Source organism: Pyxicephalus adspersus, chromosome 5, assembly GCF_032062135.1.
Source record: "Pyxicephalus adspersus chromosome 5, UCB_Pads_2.0, whole genome shotgun sequence".
Lineage (NCBI taxonomy): Eukaryota > Metazoa > Chordata > Amphibia > Anura > Pyxicephalidae > Pyxicephalus > Pyxicephalus adspersus.
In genome coordinates, this window is record NC_092862.1 from 57,092,730 (window position 1) to 57,116,176 (window position 23,447).

Consider the following 23,447-nt stretch of genomic DNA (forward strand, 5'->3'; position numbering starts at 1 on the left):
GCAAGATCCATGTCAGGGAGGTAATCTTGTAATTGTAATTAATTGCTAACAATCATTATGGTTGGTGATATTTTGCAGCTACAAATTAAACTCACACTCAGTCATTACTTTAGTTTTCACTAAAGGCAAATACAGAACAATAGACGTAACTACTGTGACTTTGCCACTGGTGATATATTGGTGGCAGAGCCATGCAGGAAAGCTTTTCACTTACCTGTGGAATTGCTGCCTTGCAGGCCCTGAATGCTCCAGAATGAATGTTGGTGACAAGGCAGTGATATTTCTGGCCTTTTTTAGGAATTAAATTTGTTTTAATAGAAATAACCTAGCTGTTTAGCCATCACTGACTTAAATTATTCCCATGTTACTGATTCTGATTGAGCATGCAACAAGTAAAATAAAGGTAAAGTGAGCTGCTTATTACAAAGGTATTAAATTAATATAAAAAAACAGGCAGTTATTTGTTTTCAAAGGATAGATCAGCAGTAGCAGCCTCTTGTATGTATGTGTTACCTGTAAACTAATGCTGTTCTAATATTTCTAGGTTTAGTACAACAAGAGTTAAAAAATGGAGGTATCATTATCCACATGTCATTTGTGTTTTTAATGCTTTCCATTTGATTATTGTATAATGTAAGGCCTTTTGTAAAGTGGGAGCACATATGTGATGCACAGTAAAATCATTGATAGACTCCTCCTTATCTACCATCATCTCTATACACAGAGGCTGCATGGCTCCTGTCTTATCCACAGGGCCCTCTGTGTACCAGCTCCACCTCCCACCCCATGCAGCAGCTGCTCCAGCACTCCTCTCACCTCCAGCCCATCTGTGAACAGAAGAGATATTAGCCAGGAAGGGATGTATGGCTGTACAGCCTCACAGGCAGCAGTGAGCATCTCATTTCCATCATCAGCCTACCAGGTAAGAAACAATCAACTATGCCTTTATTTTCTCTAAACCATCTTCAGTCTTGTCTAGCTAATCACAAATCCAGTGACATCTCTGTATATTAGGTAGAGGCCAGAATCTGCACTCTCATGCTCTATGTACAGTATTGTCATGGTCCTTGTGAGGATTAGGGTTATTACAGATATTGCAATGCATTTTTCAACCAGAGCTACTGTGTATTAGTTTGGCAGCTGCAAGAAGGTTCTATTCTAGCAATTGAATTGCAATAAGCAATAAAAGTAATACAATGAATGGTAGGCTTTGCTTCTGCTCTGTTCTGTTCTTAGGTAATGTCAATGACTTGTTAACATCAATTCTGAATAAATGAGTTTAAATAAATCAGCCATTTTGGGAGACTTGTAAATTGTAATTAAATATTATCTTGACATGGGGAGGTATTATTGATAAGCAGCAGCCCTACAAAATACATTTTACAAAGGGTTTATTTTTTGTTTCTTCAGACACATGATGTCACAGACGTCTGTAAAGTAAATCTTTTCAGACTCACTTCCAGTCGGATCTTATTTGATCAGATCCAAGGTAAAAATTTACTCATGTGTACTAGCTCTTAGACACAGAATAAGAATCATCAATGCATGAGTAGTTATGTTAACTAACATGTTTTGTTGCTGTCTCTATCCCTATTGGTATGATTTCCCCTTTCCCCTAATAATGATGGACAACAGCAATATTCTGACAGTCTCTTACCTAAACTCCGCTCCACACCGACACCATAAACCTTTATCAAAATTAAATAAAATGTTTTGGCTAGGGATAAACTTTTTGTGTGCCATTGCTGGCCTCCTGTAATAGTTATTGACCTGTCTGTTAAACGCTGAGAAACGTTTTTTGTTTTATTTTTTTTGTAAAGTTCCTGTCATTCTATTCTTATGTTACAGGCATAATCCATGAATATGAACAAATCACAAAAGGTGGAGAGAAACAATTGAGGACACACAGTGAAGTAACCCAGCATCATGACTCTGTGCCTTTGCACTTGGTTTATCTGGCTGTGCACAGTTACTGGTAAAAAAAAAAACAAACAAAAAAATCATCTATTTAATATATGCATAATGTAATAACCGTGTTTTTCCTGACGTTTTCATCAAATTTTTTACAAACAGTATTACTGTTCAGGCACTGTACAATTCTGGCCAATACATGTGTTGGTTTTTAGATTGTTCCCTATGTGGCACCATAAAATCAGAGTCCAGGCTTTACTTGGAGCCTGATCTGCCCATTGGATTTCTAGAATTTGACAATTATTTCACAAGGGATGGCAAAAAGATCCAAAGGGTCAAGCTGAAATTTGACAAGAACCTAAGTGCCTCTGGGGTCTTTTGACTACATTAATCACATGTTACGTAAATTAGACATTTGTATCTTAATGCTATCTGCAACACTGATGCAAACATGCATGCTGTAATCCTATGTGAATGCTTATGTAAATTCTTGCTAAGGAGTTTCATAAATGATTAAAGTATCAATATTTAATATTAAAAGTGTTTAGAGCAAATAGAAAAGAACACAGGGCAAATATGTTATGACTTTTTTTTTTTGTTACACCTTTAGGGTATCTGTGTGACCAGTGCCGAGAAGGAGCCTCCTTTGCAAATGCAGCTATATCTGCTAATTTACAAAATACACACCTTATTCGAATTCCTAATGCCAGGACTATGTCAGACTGTGCTATAGCCTGTTGTAACCACTCAGGATGTGACCTTGCTTGGTTGTTGGGCAGACAATGTTATATTGTAAACTGCCAACATAAAGAGAGCTGTGAGCCCCAAAAATTTGAGCACATGCAATCATACTTAACTTTTGTTCTTAGGCCTTCTCCAAGATTTATTTCCTTACCATTCTATGATAATGGAAAATATTTGCTTGGGGATCAAAGTGATCCAGAGGAGGATATGGCCAGTCTTAAGGATCTGTCCTCTCTAATGAAGAACCCTAGTATGGAGGAACCGGCTGATTACTCCGATGATTATGGTGCTCCTCAGCTAGATATTCTTCATCTAAACCCAAAGGAAGAGGACAGGCCCAGGCCTGATTTGGATTACTTAAATTGGCTTATGCCTGATGCTGCGAAGAACGCTACTGCTGTAGAAGTTGGCAGGCGTAATGATGATGATAATTCAGAGCATCTAAAGGAAGAATCCATAATAAATAATGTTGTGTTGAGCAATGTTTCTGAGACATTATCTGGAGACCAATTAACTACTGTGCCAATACAAGCAGACACAGTTATGCAAAAAGGAAAGGAAACCAACGAGGAGGTAAGATATTTTCCGATTTATTCAGGGTTGTGTTTGCCCTTGTATTGAATATATTGATTATACAATGTATTAGAATATTGCTGAACTTTGTTGAACGGATAAACGGGAGCTGTATTTGTAGGCTTTCATTTCTAGGTGCTCCCTAGAATGTAGAAGTATGTATTTATTAGGTGTTTTGACACACACATTGGTCAGTGGAGTTAACAAAGTATCGAAATTTTAGAAGTGGAGCATGCAGCAAATTAATGTTGGAAGTTAATATATTTCCTGAGAAGATCATTTTTAAGTTGTATGCATGTATTCAGCGCGATATTAATATTGTTCAACTTACATCTTGATTATCTTTTTTTAATCATGCTTTCAGCTTCCAACGCTTATACCCAATTCTCCTTCTCCTGACAAAGTCTTAGCTGATGTTACAGAGAGAAGCGAAAACCATTCAAATGAGAAATTATTATCAGAGCACAAGGATGTTGTAGAACACACTGTTATCCCTTCATATCCACCAATTTTCCACAGTACACTGCCTACCTCTACTGGCCAGTATCCAGGTAAGTAGATGCAATGAAAAAAGCAACTGTTTCCCCATCGCTTTTGTCTTAATCATTTTTACCATGAGTTCAACAAATACAAAACATATACAGAGTGATACAATGGGCTTAATACAGTACAGGGTCTGTAAATTACTCAGATAAGTTCTAATGTGTGCCGAATGTCCTTGAAAGTGCATGTGAGTTTGTCATTTACCATTATCCAGTGGAGTTTTGTTGTCACCAAGGTCAGTGGGATGCATGGCGATTTCCAGAAAAACAACATTGCAATGAGATATACTCTTTAAAATCAATTTACAGGGAGAATAACCAAATAAAACAAGGTTATTTGGTGTATGATCTGATGGAAAGATTGTTGATTGATACCTAAAAATGTCAAAAACATGTATTTTTTTACATGCCAGTGTCAACACTTACAGTATCCACAGCTGGTAACATGGAAGTGGAATTACCAACTCAAGAAGTTCTACTTAATGTCTTTGTAAGCCCCGAACCCCAGGCCAGTAAGTTCACATACCAAGTCTGATTGTGTAGAACCAACTGAATGTATCTGCATATGTTGCAGTCTTATGTCGTTTTATGTATCACTTGCAGAGATGCCTTATACATATGAATGGAGCCTGATAAAGCAGCCAGAAGAATTCTATGGCGAGCTGAAAATGAAAAACACAAAGTCTCCAATATTGTCAAATGTAAGAAAATTTTTATTACGTGTTTCATGATACAATTGTCTAGTCTTCTTTGTATAATCCTTAAGGGCTAGAATGCATGAGTTTCTAGTCACTTTAAGTGTAAAAGGCTCTTTAAAGTGATATATATGTATGTATATATATATATATATATATATATATATATATATATATATATATATTAGCTATTCAGATAATTTTATATTAAGTAAAAGAACATGGTGAACATGGACAAAGTAATGCACAAAACAATACAATACAATCCCCAGCACACTCTGGAGCTAGTCAGCACAAAAGCTTAAATGATTTCAGTTTGAGCTATTGAGCTTTATTAACAACCAGGTTAAAAACAGGACCTTGTGAATCCTGGTGGACAAGCAAACTTGCTGTTTATCAGTTTCTTTAATAAAGTACAAGATTTGAATTATTGGTTTGGAGTGCAGATTTAATAAAGAATAATTTCAGCCCAGCTAGGGAATATATTGTCATTTAGTTGGATGTCCTAATTTTAATAATAAATTCCCTTTATCCCAATCAAATGAAGGAATGTCATGTTTGGCATTACTTAATATGTGAATTAAACATTTCAGGTCACAGCAGGCCTGTATACATTGAGAGTGGCTGTGTCTGGAGAACATGCCTTTGGAGAAGGATTTCTTAATGTTACCATAAGGCCAGGTAATAACTGAAACACTAGGAATTGTTTTATTATCTGTTTTTTTTTTTTGTTGGGAAAGTTTACTTTATAACGCCAACCCTTACATGTGCTTATATATTCTCCCCTGATTATGAGCTTATCCAAATACAAGTTTTCTTTTTACATCAGTGGCTTACATACCCTAAGCAGAACTTCTAATACTTCTCTTAGGTAAATTAAAAACAGTTCACACAAAGGTATTTTTTTGTTGCTTAAAACAGTATTTAATAAATCTGTGTATATGTTTAAAGGTTACAGATAATTTAGCTTCAGACTTTTGGGATGCTTTCAGTTCACTGATATTTTGACTACCCCCTACCCCATTTCTCCACATTGTGCTACCCCAAATCTACCCAACCAATTTACTTGCCATACTATCTTACCAACAAGAGCAAAGTAATAGTCATACGTGACATGATGAGGCTGGAGGCCTGAAACTGACAGCCTGGCACATTTTGTCCCAATAAATGTAGAACAACAATTAGCAAAGTTAAGCACATGGTCCTATTACTCTGCTAACAATTCACTCATGAATCCGGAGTGGTTGAACAGCAAGTATATATCACACCGTTCCACCAGTGAAAGTTCACAACTAGGCAGAAGCAGTCCAGAACTATTTAATATTCTTGGGATAGTCCTAATGGCAAACTTGAATATTATGTAAGGGTGGTATGGTGCTTTTCCCCACAGCCCTTTTTACTGTTTGAAATATCCTTCTAACTGCTGTAGAATAGTTAGCATTTTTCATGCACATTGAAAACCATATACTGCGCTTTCATACTTATAAATTTGCTAGAGTTTCTATTTCAATTCTGCATGTCCTAAATTAATAGTAATTTTATTATTTATAAGACAAATATTAAAAATGTACTAATATTTTATATTTGTGTAGCAGCTAGAATAAATCAGTGGCCAGTTGCCGTTGTGTCTCCAAGAACACAAGAAGTATCTTTACTTTCAACATCTGCCTTTATTGATGGAAGCCGTAAGCATTTATATTTCTTTCCCTTTAAAAAAAAATATTTTTTTAATCAAAGCACTGAGATATATTATGTCTCCAACACAGAAAGCAGTGATGATGATAAAATCATGGCATATCTCTGGGAAGAAATTACAGGACCTTCACATCAATTGAAGACTGTAGGAGAGGAATCAGTTCTGCATCTCTCTGATTTAGAGCCTGGAAACTATACATACAGGTAGGAATATAAAAATGTACTTTTTACATTAAGGCCTTACAGACAGACTTTAGCATATTAGGAAATATACAAAATATTTCAACGCTTTAATAAAGCTTTACTAAAGCTGGTAAAATTACATTCAGCTGTTCTTTATTTTAAATACAAATCATAAGATTAATGACTGTTAAAGTCTGGTAAAGCGCCAGACTATTTTTCACATTTTTCAGGCTATCTTAATTTACTCTCCCAAAAAAATCTCCTATGAACATAGCTCATGTGTGTGTTTTTTCCATGTATTAAACAGGATGAAGGATAGAAATCGGCAGTAAACATATTCATGGTAATATGTTATATACAAATTGGTAAATTATATGTTGCAAAATATCCATACCTGTAAGTCTTGTAGGTGTTCTATATTTCTATTTATGAATGGGATGGGTATATTTCTGAAAAACTTACCACAGATATAGCATTGTATCACAGATAACACTTATATATAATAAATTATATAAACTTTTGTCTGTCCAAAAGGTTAGACTGGAATATGTAGATTATTCCAGTTGTAACTCTACAATTGTAGAGTTCAATGCTATTTTAGGTATTGCAGTGTATTCATTGTAAATTTGTTATCATGGTAGATTTAAATGTGTTTGTCTTATTTTGGCAGGTTAACCGTAACTGACTCAGATGGGGCGACAAATTCTACTGAAGCCTCTGTAATAGTTCACAAGCTTGTAGACAATCCACCGATTGCTAATGAAGGACCTAATCAAATTATAACCCTTCCACAAAATGAAATCAACCTGAATGGGAACCAAAGCAAGGGTGACCATGAAATTGTCAGCTATGAGTGGTCATTGGACCCCAGCAGTAATGGGAAAGTGGTGACTATGCAGGTAATTTTGGAAATTCTTCTAACTGTTGTGAGTGGTTTAGGATAGTATAAGGAATGGAAGGATGTTGTGGACAGAGAAATTCACTTTATTTACTTCTTTGAGTTGTCTTATAACACACAAATCATAAAAAAATGACATTTATCTTCAATCAGATATTTCATGTTACTGAAAATATGAAATAGAAAAGAAAGAAAAATAAATAGTTGAGAAGGGTTATATAAGCAAAATAATTCATTTGTTGTAAAAGTTGTAAAAATCAACAATTTGTATATATATATTCTATAAAAAATGTCACCTAAAAGTGATCCTTATACTACAGGGTTGTTACTAAATATTACTAATATTTATATATTAAATCCTCCTAGATTGTAAGCTCTTTGGGGTCTCAGGGTCCTCTCCTTCTGTGTCAGTATCTGTATTCATCTGTCATTTGCAACACCTATTTAATGTACAGCGCTGCGTAATATGTTGGCGCTACATTAATCCTGTTTAATAATAAAATAATATTAATTACTATATATATATATATATATATATATATATATATATATATATAAATACTTAGCTTTCCAATACCATGTAGAGGCCCATGTTCACCACTGCATATTGTGGTTCCTCTTGCCAGCTTGTACATCCTGAATTAACATACAAGTCAGGTCGGTCTATTTTTAAAGCAGTGAATCTGACATTACCTGGTGGAGAATCAATTACTGCCTATGAAACATATGAGCCTAGAAGGGAATAGCAGGGAATGTCAGGTTCACTGCTTCATAAATAGACCATAAATTGTTGAATTATCTGCAGAGGCCAGGGATCAGCTAAACAGCAATGTTCAAAGAAACTGACTGCTGGAATGATTAGTATGTATTTTAGTATGTATATTATTATGTATACCTTAGTGCAGTGGCTAGGTAACTTTTAAGGAAATCTGTATTAGGTTTCAGTCTTTTTTCCAAGTCATTTTAAACTGTTACTTTTTGTATGCCTTTTTGTAATTTATACACAGCTATGAAAGCATCATGTCACAGAACATAATTCTCTATATGTCATGATGTTATTATTTGTAAAAAAAAACATTTGCAAAACAGCCGTGATGTTTGAGTGCTTGGGTTAAATTGGATTTGATTTTTATATTACACAGGGTGTACGCTCCCCAAATCTTCAAGCTAAAATTGAGCAGGCTGGGGAGTATAAATTCCAGCTGACAGTGACAGATTCTGCCAAGCAGCAGTCTACTGCTCAAGTGATTGTAACTGTGGAGCCTGGTAAGTGAGGCGTCTAATCATAAATGTGTTTCTGCATGACCTGCCAAAGGGACAAGTACTTGTAAGCTCCAATTGCTTTTTTGTTTCCTGAGTTACATTTGGTATGAATTTCTATAAAAATAAACAATATAGTTGGATGTGCCATTAGTCTGGGAGATAAAATGTTGGGTATAGTTATAACTAAAGATCTTGGGTATGTATTTAATATTACTAGTAGCTCCACAGGTCTTCTTTGAGCATACAAATTTCTGTGCCATTTGTGGACCTGTTTAATATTTAAAACTTAAAGAGGAAGTAAACTCAAACCTCACCTAAAACAAAAAAAAATACACTTACCTTCAATCCCGCAGATCTGTTTATCAGTCCAGATGTCCCTCGGGCATGCGCAGAAGAAGCACCCAAGGGCCTCCCGGGATGTGTGACGTAGGTATCCCGGGAGGCTTTGCACTCCCATTCATTCACTCCTATTCAGAAATAGGGGGCGGTGCTGCACCCTTTTTTTTCAAAAAAAACAATGGGTGTTGCACTTGAAAAAAACAAATGGAATTTTTACCTTACATAAAAAAAGGGTTGTCTACCCTTTTATTTTAACTTAAAAAATTAAGTTTAAAAACTTAATTGAGTTTAGGTACGCTTTATTACCCTGCTAAGGAGCAGAAAAAGCAACTATTTTTACCCATGAGTAAAAAAATTTAAAAAAAAACAAGAAAAAACTCTGTGTTTGACTTACTAACGTTGAGTTGACTTTGCAAGGAAATTACAGTTGTTCATTATTACTATTTATATAGCATCATTATCTTCCAAGGCCCTGTACAATGCATATTATAGACATAAACAACAATATTGAAATAGATAAAACCCAGATAAATGGCTAACTTTGTAAGATGAAAAAACAGAAGGGGAAATACTTGTGTTGCACTTCTGAGCCGTTCCCCCGGTATATGATACATGGAGGCAGGATAGAGATGTATGTATATACAGCAGCCATAGAAACATTGAGGGAGAGAACACTACCTTTTTAAGCTCACACCTCTGCTTTTAGCTTTGAACACTGGCAAGCATGTTCCCTATAAATGTCCTGTAAGTGGTCCAGGCATATAAAAATAATTTGCCCTCCATCTACAGTTATATTATTTTGTTTGAGAAGATCCTGGTTTATAACAAATACATCTGTAACTGAATATGTTTGTTGTCTTGACTTGTCCTTGTGTACTTAAAAATATAAAAAATAAAAAATGTTCAGTCTTTAGATTTAACTGGGCTGAATCCTATAGATATATTCTTCATGTGACTAATATTATGATAGTACTGTAAATTTTTTTTTTTTGGCTGTTTGGGCCTGTAAATATTAGCGTGCTGATGGTTGTTTCACGAGCATCCCAGGTTTTCTTCATAGGTCATGTACCTCAAATGACAATCACTTTCATGTTAAATAGGTATATTTTATTTCTGCAGAAAATAATAGTCCACCAGTAGCAGAGCCTGGGCCAGATAAAGAACTGACTTATCCTGTGGAATCTACAACACTAGATGGAAGCAGAAGTAAAGATGACCATGGCATTGTGTCCTATGTATGGGAAAACATCAGGTATTATCAGCATCAATACACATAGTTCTACTTCTTGTTCAGAATCAGAAACTAAAGCAGACCTGTTTTTTATGATCTCGGTGCAGTTATAGATTGCTGCCCATACAAAAACAAAGGTGGATTTCTAAAAAAGGAAACTCCACTTTCATTTATCGGTTTATAAATAGTTATAGTCATAAATGGATATTGGTTTTGTTTTATCATGAATATCAAGGACCGCTAAATGTTTAAATATAATTCTAGTATGATCCAAATCATTCATTTTTACCTAACAAAACAAAAGTTTAAATAGCGAATTTGACTATAAACTAAGGGGGCACTTTACAGTTGCATATAGACATTTGAGGATAAGTTAAATATAAAGAATAAAAAGATTCTATTTATTATGTAATACCTGTTTTGCCAATTTGAGCATTCAGAGTTCATAATAGGTTATACACTGTCTATCTTTACTGCAGTTTTTGTTCACTTTAATTCACATTTATTTTACTGATGTCCCTATTACAGTGGGCCCACGACAGTGGTAATTCAGAACAGTGATAAACCAGTGGCCATTGTGTCTAATCTTCACATTGGGACATACCGCTTTTGTTTAACTGTCAAGGACCAGCAAGGATTAAGCAGTTCAGCTGCTGTCTCCATCACTGTTAAAGAAGGTAAATACTTTTGATCATATTTCATTACAATCGTGTTATAGAACAACAATATCTATAAATATATTCAATATTAAAAAAAAGATCATGGCTCCTTTTCCTTTATTTGTTTCTCATCCTTTCTTGAGCAGAAAAATAGTTAGGCAGCAAATAAGATCAGGGCTGGACACTCTTCACTAACTCTTTTCTTGAGAGTTTAATGTCCTCAGAGGCTTATAATGATAGACCTTCTAGGTTCAGTTGATTAGTTTAATCTGAATGATAAAAACTGATTCCTTCTAGTTTGTTTCTATTAGTCCCAGAATTTAGGTTGGAAGAAGACCTCTCTGTATGTGCATTGTATGCATGTAGCCATGTTATCCACTTCAATTAGATTCTAACTCATATGCATGAGAAGAACTTTATGGACCTCTAATGCACTCTGTTAGGTGGCTTCCTTTACCGGCAGTTCTTTTGTCTCAGGACTGTAACGATTGAGCAGCTAGTTGTTTTAGTATGATTGCACACCCCTGGTTTGTAGGGATCTGCTGAGCCCATGTTATCTTGTTTGCTTGCAGAATAGAGCCATATGCCTACTGAATGTTTATTCTTTGGATTCAGATAATAGGGATATCTTGACTTTGCTAGGATCCTTGCTCGATCTGTGGTTTCAGGGCTTGGTCATAATAACAAGTTTATCCTATTTAGTGACCTCCACAGCCACAAATATCATAAGTCAGACACCCATTGACTACAACCCCTGCATTGACAATCGATAAATGCCACTGAGCATGTAAACACCTGAACATCAGCTTTAAAACATCTAAGCAATGAACAGACAACCTGGTAATAGGTGGAGGAAATTATGAGAACTACCTAAAACATAAAGCAAGCACTTCATAGGATTTAGCATTCAAAGGTAAACATTCTTGTAAAGAGAATTGCAATAACAAATATATTTATTAATATGTGTTACAGAAAATGATTGCTTCCTAAACATATATGTAGATGGAACACAGTTGACTACAAGTCTAGATATCATGACTTTTTATTTTTAGCTTTGTGGAGAGCACCCAGCGCCAATGCATCAAGTTAATTATTTAAAATGTAACATTTTGCAAAAGCACATAGCGCTTTAGGTAATTAGTCAAGCAATTATTAATTTATGCTCATTTACAGTTACAGTTTGGGTGTTAGGTTAAACAATATTTCAGAGATGTGTTACAATATTATTTATGACTTTAATAAAAGTCTTGTTAAAAAAGCCCATAAAAGAGCTCCTGCCTAATATAAAATATGTAAAGGTGTAAGCTAATAGATATTATTCTGAAATACAATGCATTACTTCACTTCACAAATTTTTTGTTACTATATAATTATTTTTGTTACTTTATGGCCATATCTGGGTTTAGGATGCCTACTGTTGTAAACAGAAAACTCAGGGCATCTGAACTTCACTTTCTGCAAAGAACAGATTACACTATTTCTGGCTATTACCATTTATTAACATAATCATAAGTCACAACTGTCAGAGTTTGACAGCGGGTGGTAGGTGCCCACCATCTGAACAGATAATTTTTTATCTATTTTTTAGCTTTTGACAAAGTCAAACAAGTAAAAACATTGATTTACTGTAATTATCTAACAGGTAGAATAATAGGTGGAACTGAGCAATATTCAGGTCCAAAAGAGCTGCACAGTTTGCACAAATGTTCATTCCTAGGGGGTAGCAAGGCGTGTATTGCTCAGGGCACCAAAATGGCCAGAAAGGGCTCTGATTATCCTGACTGAGGCAGTAACAATAGCAGCCATCACCCTTTTTTATAATATTACTTTATAAGGAAACAACACATATGGAATAGCCTCTCACACTCTTTGTTTAAAAAGAATCTCCAGACTGTTCAATTGTTTATTTTTGTTTTTTAGGGAAAAATAACCCTCCTAAGGCTCATGCTGGTGGAACACATGTCCTCGTTCTTCCAAATAATTCCATTTCACTGGATGGATCAAAGTCTGTTGATGATCAAGGAATAGTATCCTACCAGTGGAGGAGAGATGGTCAGAGCCCAGCAGCTGGGGTAAGTATATAAGAAAACTGGACTACGAACACTAAGTATAAATTTTAAGTGAAGGCTGGTGGCCTGGGTTACTAGCTAGTTTAATTTATCCTTGGGGAGTTGAGCAGTAATATCTCCCTGCCATAATTTGTAGTCTGTTTCCTTGTCCTGTTTCTACCCTCCTGTTACATTCTGCACAAATAACCTAAAGCTGAACTCCACGCCAATGGCTAAATACTCAAATGAAATACATATATATACATACATTTTTTGTATCTGCATGGAATTCATAAGAAATCATGGTTAATTGACATCTAATATTAATCTCATATTATTTAATTTTATATATTGAGCTAAAATGCCAGTGTTGCATGGAATTTAAATGTATCTAATAATTCTGGACTGTACACTGTACAAATGTCATTAATTCACAGGATGTGATGGACTTATCTGAGCACAAACCAGTTCTTCAGCTCACCAATCTGGTGGAAGGAATTTATCTATTTCATTTGAAGGTCACAGATGCGAAAGGAGAGTCTGATATGGACACAGCCACAGTGGAAGTGCGTCCTGGTATGAATATTAATACAATGCCAGGGAGATATATTTCATGACTTGGGTATTGCATATGTATCCATTTAGGTTTGTTTAATAGTCACATAATATTGACTATCACACAATAATATTATACTAATACACAGTAATATTCTGCGCAACGGTGACTACATTTTGACCAAACTTAAAACACAATTAAAATCTGGATTCTGTGTCATATGATGGGATTTGTGGAAAAAAGTGATCATCCAAGTGTATTTGAAATGAAAGATCTTGGAAGGGAGCAATGGGACATATACATATGCTAGATACATATTTATTTTTTTACTGTAGAACCCTGGGTGTCTGGAACTCAGATAACCAGAAAACTCAGATAACTGGCACCTGACAGCACCGAGATCTGAGTTCCGGATAACCGGGGTTCTATGGCAATCAAGAAAGTGGAGCAATCAGCAGAGCTCTGGTGATTGCTCCACTCCGTGATTAGCACTAGAGGTGAATGGGGACAAGTCTCCCCATTCAAGTCTAGTGCTAATTGGCTGAGAAAAGAGAAACCCTGATGACGGCTCAAGCATCATCAGGGTTTCCCTTTCCTCAGCCAATCATGGAGCGGAGTAATCAGTGAAACTCTGCTCTGCTGACAGCTCCACTTTTTTGATTGCCCCCAAAGCCCTAGCGGAGCTGTGATTGACTGAGGAAAGGGAAACTGGGGTTCTACGGCAATCAAGAAGTAATTGCTCCGATCCGTGATTGGCTGAGGAAAGGGAAACCCTGATGATGCTTGAGCCATCATCAGGGTTTCCCTTTTCTCAGCTATTTAGCACTAGAGGTGAATGGAGAAAAGTCTCCCCATTCAAGTCTAGTGCTGAATGCCTGAAAAAAGGAAAACCTCAGTTATCCAAAAACTACACTTATCCGGAATTGGCCATTCCCTATGGGTGCCAGATAACTGAGAGTCTACTGTATATATTTCTACTATGTACAGTATATATTTGTACTGTTTTTATTCATTGATTCATTCAGTGATCATTGTTCATGGTACATTGACAAATTTGTGTGTAGATACAGTCATTAAATTAAACTTGATACTTATTGATCAATTTTCCTCTTTTAATTTAATAGACACTTGTTTCTCTTTATGATACAACATGGCTCTTTATATAATGTCTCTTTTGAAAAATATATAATTATATATTTACTAATCGTTTTGTGAACTTGTTATTCTTGCTAAAGATTCCAGGAAACAAAGCTTGGTTGAGCTGATTTTAGAGGTTGCAGTCAGCCAGTTGAATGAACAACAGAAAGACACTTTGGTGAGACAGCTGGCTGTTCTTCTCAATGTCCTTGACTCTGATGTTAAAGTTCAGAAGATACAAGCACATTCAGATTTAAGGTACATATACAATTTATTCAGTTTGTGTTCCATTAGGTAGATCCTCAAACAACATTGCTATCGGTAGATCTAGAAGACATTATAAAATTAGATTGTAATTTGTATGTTTATCTTAAAATTTACCATAAGCAGTGGATTTCAATCTTGGTCCAACGATGTGATTCAGACAAAGATCAAACTGACAATAATCAGTTGTGGGTTCAGGAACATGCCTCTGCTCTTTAAATTCAGGAAGAGATCTGCATGTCCAAATTGAGCCTAAGGACCTGTTTACATGCACTTTTTTATGGGTCATACCTGTTTCTTTCCCTATTCAAGTCAATATAAATGTAGAAGCTTGAACAAGGTCAGTTGCACCTTGCACCGCTTTGCAAGAACTATTTGTGTTCCCCAAAGTGTCAAAATAATAAGTAGAATGCATGTGAAAGGAAGTTGCATTTCCACAAGGACACAGGCCCTTACATTAAAGAAATACACAGTTATGTGCCACAAAAATAGCAGATTGTCAAACATTAGGCTCATGGATCTAGTGAACGTCTGGTTTAGGGATGTCAACCTGGTATTTCATGAGCCACATGTAGCCCTCCTAATCCTTGTTTGTGGCCCTTGGAAGTGGCATGATCTTTGTCTGAATGTCCTTGTGTGGCCCCTGGTAAATAAAATGCACCCTAAAGTGGAGACAAGGGGACCCCCCTTGAACATTTAGTCCTCTCAGTTTGGCTCACTATTTTATATGAATTTGACAATCCCGGTCTAGATAGTTTGATGTTCCCTGTCTAGTCACTTCTAAACAATGATTCTTGCCATTGCTTTTGTTTAACAGGATTTTTAAATGTCTGGAATTGTTTTTTTAAATGTCTGACTGACTATATTCTGTCTAAAAACAGCACTGTAATCCTATTTTATGTCCAAAGTGGACATCCCATTAAAACATGGAAGGCAACAGATGTTAAACAAACTCTTCAAAACAAGCTCTTAAAGGAAAAGGCAGATTTTCTATTGTACAAAGTGCTCAGAGTGGACACCGCTGGTAAGTTTATTGTGGGATTTATGACATACTCAACATTTAGGCTCTGTATTTTTCTTAAGTGTATCTGCAGACCTATCATCCGTAAAGATTTGTAGAATTGAGGAATGTTGCATTGTTGCTTTTAAATCTTTATCCATGTAAATTATTCACTCAGCACTTGTCCTTTTGGCTTTCAAAAACTACCCACAGGCATCAGATCTAACTAGGGAGACGTTCTTCATATAAAATACTAGTGCATCTTTTTATATCTTATATCATTTGCCTATAAGTATCGAATAGGAAGAAGAAGAACTGAGCTAAAACAGTAATCCAATGCTGGTAAATTCCAACTCAGCTGCTTGATTTGTACCCAAAGTAAGAAAACAATAATTTATAGATCCAACCATATCCAGATGAATGGTTAAGCCATCCATGACCTTTTTAATCACGATCGGCCTGATTTATAAAGCTCTCCAGGCTGGGTGATCCAGCAAACCTAGAATGGATTTTCTTCAAAGTCATTAGTTAGCAAATGTTTTGAATACTGTAACAGATCAATTTCAGGATTGCTGGGTCACCCAGCTTAACTGATGAAAGTGAATCCTCTCCATTCTTGGAGAGCTTTATTAAATCAGGTCCTATGTGTTAGGAGACTGTCTTGCCAGCAATTCCTGCAGTGTGCCACTGTGAGATAGTGCGTCCTTTTTATTCCCTCCGGTGCCATCGCTTCCAGCAGCATAGGAGATCAAGGAATTAGTTGTCTCAGCATCCCCGGCAAACACTTCAAAATCCATTTCGGCTGCTCACAGCCTCAGTGTCTGTGTTGGGGATGCTGAGAAAGGTAAAACTCAGGTGGAACCTGCACAGCTAATCGGAAGCAGGAGATGCTGCGACCTGCTATGAGCAGACAACCTATTCCTTGATTTCAGTGACACCACTGGAGGCAATGAACAAGGTGTGCTATACCATAGCGTTTCCAGTGACAGATAAAGGAACTGTACACACAGCACTGTTCTGTTCTATAGCAAATGGAAGGGGGAGGACAAATGTGCTCTCCTTCACAGAAGTGAACAGTGGTCGTTCCTGATTGGTTGTTCATGAATCCACCAGGATGGATCAATGAACAATGTCAGTGGATCACCGTACATATATCAGATTTTTACCCAAGATGATTACAACTGTTTAAGGGCAACAATGATATACCGACCTACATCTGTACAAGGTTTGTCTTTGTTTCCAGGCTATACAGTAGTACACACCTGTGATTTTTATTTTTTCTGTATATTAGTCTGTCTTCTGAAATGTTCAGGACATGGACACTGTGATCCAATAACAAAATCCTGTCTGTGCTATCCCTTTTGGATGGAAAACTTTATCCAACGTTATGTTACTGATGGAGAAAGTAATTGTGGTGAGTCTGTTCCCTTCTATAATTTATTTTCTATATCCTCCATCCTCTTACAGTCCTGATAGATCTCCAGTATCTGTTATATATATCAATGATCTCTGCATGTGCTTTCTCTACCTTTACAATTTGCTTGTTTATTATATTTTATATATGATCTTATTATATAGCTGGCCTGATTCATCAAACAGCCGTATTCTGTGCTGCCTACAAGTGACCTTGAAAGCTTTAGTAATATTAACACTTTATAAAGGAAATACATTTTTGAGCATTTTTCACATCTGCAAGTTTTTTTGAGAAAAGTTTTGTGCATTGTTAACGCAAAAAAGGTTTCCATATGATTTTAACTTCTGAATCAAAAGTGAAAAAAATCATTTTGGATTCAAATTTTGCATCTTTCCAGAAGCAATTTTCAGTGCTACATCTTCAGGATTTAATATATTTAAAGTTTATCAAAAACATATTAAAATACCATGTCGAAGGTGTTCCTATTCGTTTCCTAATGTGCTTTGCTAAAATTTTACAGTTCTGCATAAGGCAATTTTAGTAACTAGTTTAACTTGACCAAGATATGTTAATATTAGATGCTGATTTGTTTTGCAGATTGGAGTGTACTTTATATAACTGTGCTGACATTTGCCTTGGTTGCCTTTCCGATGGGCATGGTCTGGGTATGCATCTGCTGCTATAAAAGGTAAAGGAGAATGGGTTAACCAGACATTTCATATTCAAAATATTATTAGACTTCAGCCTGAAGTCATGCTGAGAAATATTGGTAAAATTAGGGAGGGTTAGAAGCTCCTACTGCAACAGCTTGATATACAGTAACAATATAAAAGGGGAGGACAGACATTCTAGCGCCAAATGTGAATAAGTTTCTCAATGACTGACAATACAAAGACACACATATTTAGTTGCTTCTTAGGGAGAAGGATCTGTGGGCTGGGTAAGCCATTATTAAAATAATAAATATTATTATTATTAAACAGGATTTATATAGCACCAACATATTACGCAGTGCTGTTCATTAAATAGGAGTTTCAAATGACAGACAGAGTGACACAGAAGGAGCAGAGGACCCTGCCCGAAGAGCTTACAATCAAGGAGGTGGTGGAAGTACACAATAGGAGGAGGGGTATGAAATGGTGGGAAGTAGTGAGGATTTTAAAAGACAGAAGAAGATGAGCAAGTTTGAAAAGATGGGTTTGAGTGCTTTTTTAAAAGAGCTAAAAGTAGGAGCAAGCCAAATAGGACGTAGAAGACCATTCCGGAGAGTTGGGGCAGCTCTAGAAAAGTCTTGGAGTCGTGCATGTTAGGAGGTTATGAGTGAGGAAGTTGTTAGTAGGTCATTGGAGGAGCAAAGAGAATGGCTAGGGGAGTATTTTTCTACCAGGTCAGAAAGGTAAGTAGGGCAAGAACCCTGGAGGGATTTGAAGGCAAACACAGGAGCTTGAATTTGATTCTAAGGTGAAATGGAAGAGTGGTGGGAAGGATGGATGAGTCTGGCTGCAGCATTAATAACAGATTATAGAAGACACTTTTATATGCATATAGCATAGTAGTAGAACAAGCCTACTGGAGTAGCATTATACAGGACAAGGAAGGGGGTCTCTTCTCTGTTAAGCATTTTTAAAGCAGGGAATCAAATTATAGTATGATAGTAAAACCTACACCTACAAGCAGCAGACACTAGAATTCCACCTAACGGCTGCACAAGATCCTCATATTTTTGTATTATTGCTATTTTTTTACTTGTCTATAACAAACCATTTTAATCATACATCATAAAAAAAATAAATTTTTTTATATTATATATTATTATATTATATTATTATATTTCTGTTATTTTCTATCCACTATTGAAACAGACATCCAAAGGTCTATTACACCACTGAAAACTGTAGTGAATAACTAATTTTTATCCAGATCTATATCATTACAATCTTCAATGTTAGCTTGGTTCCTAACATAGATATTTTTATTATTGTACCAGCCGAAAGAGAACCAAAATAAGAAAGAAAACAAAATATACTATTCTGGACAATTTTGATGATCAAGAAAGAATGGCACTGAGACCCAAATATGGTAAGTAAAACAAATCAGAAAAAACAGACAAGCATTTAACACTGAAAGTCATATTTTATGTGTGTTCAATCATATGATCAGTTTGAATTGTCCATGTTTGGGTCAGCTGTAGTATGACAGATCAGGTACATTCGACTTTTTACTGTTTCTTCCTTGGAAGTAAAGATAAAATTGGTTTGAATTTGTTTAGATTTGTTTATTGCTTGTATTCTGTAAATTGGTATGATGAAGATGGCTGCAATAGTTGTTGTACAGAGTTTACTTTAATAACATTACTGTTAATAGCATGCCTGTTCCAGAATTTAAAGGTTGGGGATGGGATGGAGGGGTGGATTGGGATGGTGGCAGATGGGGAGGAAAGGGCAGGTATTGTTGGGGTGGTGGCAGGTGTAGTAAGGGATGGTGGGGGTCGGGTACAATATGGTAAGGTAGCTTGCAAATGTGAACATGAGGGAGGATATTGTACTGGAAACTAGCAATCCAATTTTCTTATTAACCAGCTGTGTTTTAAACTCACCAAAGTTTTAGTACCTTAATGATTCTGTTTCCATGAGCTAGGGACCGGTATTACATGACAGTATATGTGACTGCTCTGGCTGGTTCCCATCTGTCCACATGCACGGAAGTCATCACCTGTAGACTTTCTTTTCAATCCTAAGAGAAACCTGCTGCTGGACAGCCAATAGATGGGGTGGGAAGTAGAAGGGTAGTTCAAACTTCAGATTTAAAAGACTTCAGGCAGGGTATTGGGGTCCATGCATACACTTTTATTCATGATCAGTTTGGGGGGAAATCTAGCATTTGTACAAGTGTCCCCCAAGATCTTTGGAGAGACCATTTATGATGTGTACGTGGATTATCTACTACCATTTGCCAAAGACCGTGATTGGCATGTTATAATGCAGAGAGCCAAGCAAGCCTGTCTTTAAAGTCAGTGTTTCTAAACTGCCACCCAAAGCAATCATAAATTATGTCAGTTAATCTGTATAATAAAGCACTTGGTTATTGATCTGCCATTGTTTCTGCTTTACAGGTATCAAGCACAGGAGCACGGAACACAACTCCAGCCTTATGGTTTCAGAGTCAGAATTTGATAGCGACCAAGATACAATTTTCAGCCGTGACAAGGCAGACCAAGAGAACCCAAAAAATATTTCCACTGGAACTCTTAGTAACGGTGCTCCTTTTAACTTCAGCTCCAAGTGTAGGTTAACTAGGTAAGCAGGAAAAGAAGTGTGTTTTGTGCCTGACCAACTCAAGGCTCGAAGCCTTCCCTTTTACAGATTTATCTCATCCTAAAATGCAGATTAAGATGTTTGAGCATCTCTAAGGACAAAAGATAAAGGATAAATGCTTGTGTTACTCTTTAAAGTATCAATGTCACAGTACTGGTTTGTTGTGGAGCAGTAAAGGTTGCTGTCCTGGAAGACGATGTTCAAGTGAAAGGATTGCAGCATTTACTTCTGAGCATGCAAGCAATGTTCACTTGAATATTACCGTATGAAGCAAAATGCTGGATAAGAGGCACAATGGATTTATGTCAGTAGACCTTGTATAAATGTTTTTAGTCCCTGATGCCAAGAGGTGTTTGAGTGCTCATATATACACTCACATCATCTACATAACTCTCAGCAGAGTATTGCCACAAGCTGACCACAGTAATGTTCATGAGCTGTAATAGAATACATTATCCGTTTTCTTTATAATTATTTATTTCTGTATAATTATTTATTTCTTTCCCTTTATCCTAATATTATCTGTTACAATACAGAGATATCTATATCCACATAACCACAAGTAACATATGTCTAAACATATAGCAGTAAATGAAAGTATTTACCAAGATAAGTCATTTTATTTTAAACCACATGCAGACATTAATATAGGACTTGTACAACTCTACTAAATATTTAGCATCCAGATACTCCTCTATTACAGAACTACATACATTTATTAGTGTGGCCCTAGTAAAACCACATCTTCTATACAGACTATTAAGTATCCAAATACTCATCTATTACAGAACTACATACATTTATTAGTGTAGCCCTAGTACAACCACATCTTCTATACCAGCGGTCGCCAACCGGTGGGCCACGAGAAAATTTGGGTGGTCCGTGGCTCTGGCTGGTGCACCCCCAAGCTGGGTCAGGAGAAGGACCCTGCTGGGGGGATACACCAGCAAGAGCCGCGAACTACGTCCCTCCTACAAATCCCTAGCTCAGGGAAGTGGGCAGGCTGTGTTCAAAGGTTCAAATCTGTGATGGAAGAGTGGGCGGGGTTCTGGCATTATGACATCACTATGGGGGAGGTTTCTCCCCCTTTGAGTGACACCTGGCTCCCTGCACATGCACGGTCCAGAGCCGGTAATTTTAGTGGTCCGTGGGATTGTCGATCACTGTTGTATACTGACTATTCATTATCTGGATACTCATCTATTACAGAACCACATATATGTATTCGTATGCCCTTTGTACAACCATACTTCATACAACTTCTATACTGACTATTTAGTATCCGGGTACTCACCTATTACAGAACTACATACATTTATTAGTGTGGCCCTTGAACAACTACATCTTCTATACTGATAATTCAGTATCTGGATACCCATCTGATAAAGGACCACATACATGTATTGGTGTGACCCTTGTATAACCACATCTTCTATACTAACCAATCAGTATTCAGATACTCATCTATTACAGAACTACATACATTTATCAACATGGCCCTTATACAAGCACATCTTCTATAATGACTATTCAGTATCTGGATACTCATCTATTAAAGGACCACATACATGCATTGGTGTGGCCCTTGTACAACCACATCTTCTATATTGACAATTCAGTATCCGGATACTGATCACTTACATTTATCAGTGTGGCTCTTGTATATCCACATCTTCTATACTAGCTATTTAGCATCCAGATACTCATCTATTACAGAACCACACACATTTATTGGTGTGGCCCCTGTACAACCACATCATCTGCACTGGTCACCTAATATCCAAACAGATACTTGTCTGTCACAAATGTGATGAAGGTCTGTTTTTTAAGATTACCATTATTCGATCATTGTAATTATACTTTTACCCAATCTGCTGAAAACTGTTATTCTATTTGGTTTAGGTACAAATATACCCTTGAGCCTTTTATATAATTAGTAAAGACAATTTTGCTGCCTTACAAAGATATTATCTACTGTTGTTACTAAGAATCATCAGAAAGAAAGCTGCATTTTGTATGGGTTACCCAGCAGGATTTCTAGTTCCCGCAAAAGCGTATCTAAATCTCAAAATAAAAATGAAATATATTGAAGCTTACCTGTCCACAGATGATAGTTTTATTGCTTTTAATTTTGCAAATAACATTTTCTGTAACGAGATAGCTGTGCTCTATTCTCCTCCGTGTCTGTGGAAGGAGCCATGGTTGTCACCCAGGCCGGACTACAAACATATCTGCCTCTTTATCCCTGGTATATGTGGGCTAAGGGGACTGGTAGAATTAGGAAAATTGATTGGGCTGTTTGTTTTCCTATAAGCACACAGTAAGCAAACTGCATTTCTGTACTTACTGAAAATATTTCTTCACTGATTTTTTTGTAGCAATCATCCCATCTAAGCAACGGTAAACTGTAATATATTACATGTTTGTTTTTAGAATTAGTTATCCTTTGACCGAAAAAATGTATTTTTGTTCTGTAGTTTTTGCCTTGTACATTGTGAAAGTCAGATGTTTTGGTTTTTAATGATTTTATGCAGTTTGGTAAATAAATGGTAAAAGAGTGATTTCTTTTCATACATGTTCAGCATACTTCATGTTTCCTAATGTATAATTTATAATTTTTCCGGTTATAGGCTATAATAATTGGTGTACATGGATGCATCCATGCTTGTGCATTACATACTCATGCTCTGCTTCCTGTTTTGCGGCACTTCATAATGCAGGTCTATGAGGTCTACCAGCTCACTGAACACAATGTGCACTTTGGGTAGTTTTGCCACAGCAATGATTTTTCCTGCGTCTCGTGTTTATTCTAAAAATCTAAAACAAAACTATAACTGGGTATTAATACTTCTAAAGAAATAGAATGTTGATTGGTAATCTATTAAATATCCAACTGCTGTAGAGGATGAAGGAGGATTTTTTTACTCTTTATATCAGATGCAGGTTTAGGGCTCTGTGGCTGCAGGATCCCAACAAATATT

General features: G+C 36.3%; 1 protein-coding gene across 4 annotated transcripts; it reads left to right on the forward strand.

The window, feature by feature from the left end:
* Positions 1-719: 719 nt before the first annotated feature.
* Positions 720-23,027, forward strand: KIAA0319 (KIAA0319 ortholog). 4 transcript variants are annotated; one of them, XM_072411603.1, is made up of 21 exons: positions 720-922; positions 1,849-1,975; positions 2,522-3,228; positions 3,593-3,779; positions 4,184-4,282; positions 4,374-4,471; positions 5,059-5,146; positions 6,058-6,150; positions 6,232-6,364; positions 7,014-7,242; positions 8,384-8,507; positions 9,963-10,095; positions 10,603-10,751; positions 12,654-12,805; positions 13,219-13,357; positions 14,573-14,732; positions 15,620-15,762; positions 17,030-17,152; positions 17,750-17,840; positions 19,140-19,231; positions 20,265-23,027. In XM_072411603.1, the coding sequence occupies exons 2-21, from the start codon at positions 1,927-1,929 to the stop codon at positions 20,450-20,452; spliced, it is 3,177 nt and encodes a 1,058-aa protein (XP_072267704.1). In that variant the 5' UTR covers positions 720-922; positions 1,849-1,926; the 3' UTR covers positions 20,453-23,027. The 4 variants fall into 4 exon arrangements, with proteins under 4 accessions (XP_072267704.1, XP_072267706.1, XP_072267707.1 ...); XM_072411605.1 differs by having other exon boundaries at positions 6,061-6,150; XM_072411606.1 differs by having other exon boundaries at positions 4,199-4,282.
* The last annotated feature ends 420 nt before the right edge of the window (positions 23,028-23,447 follow it).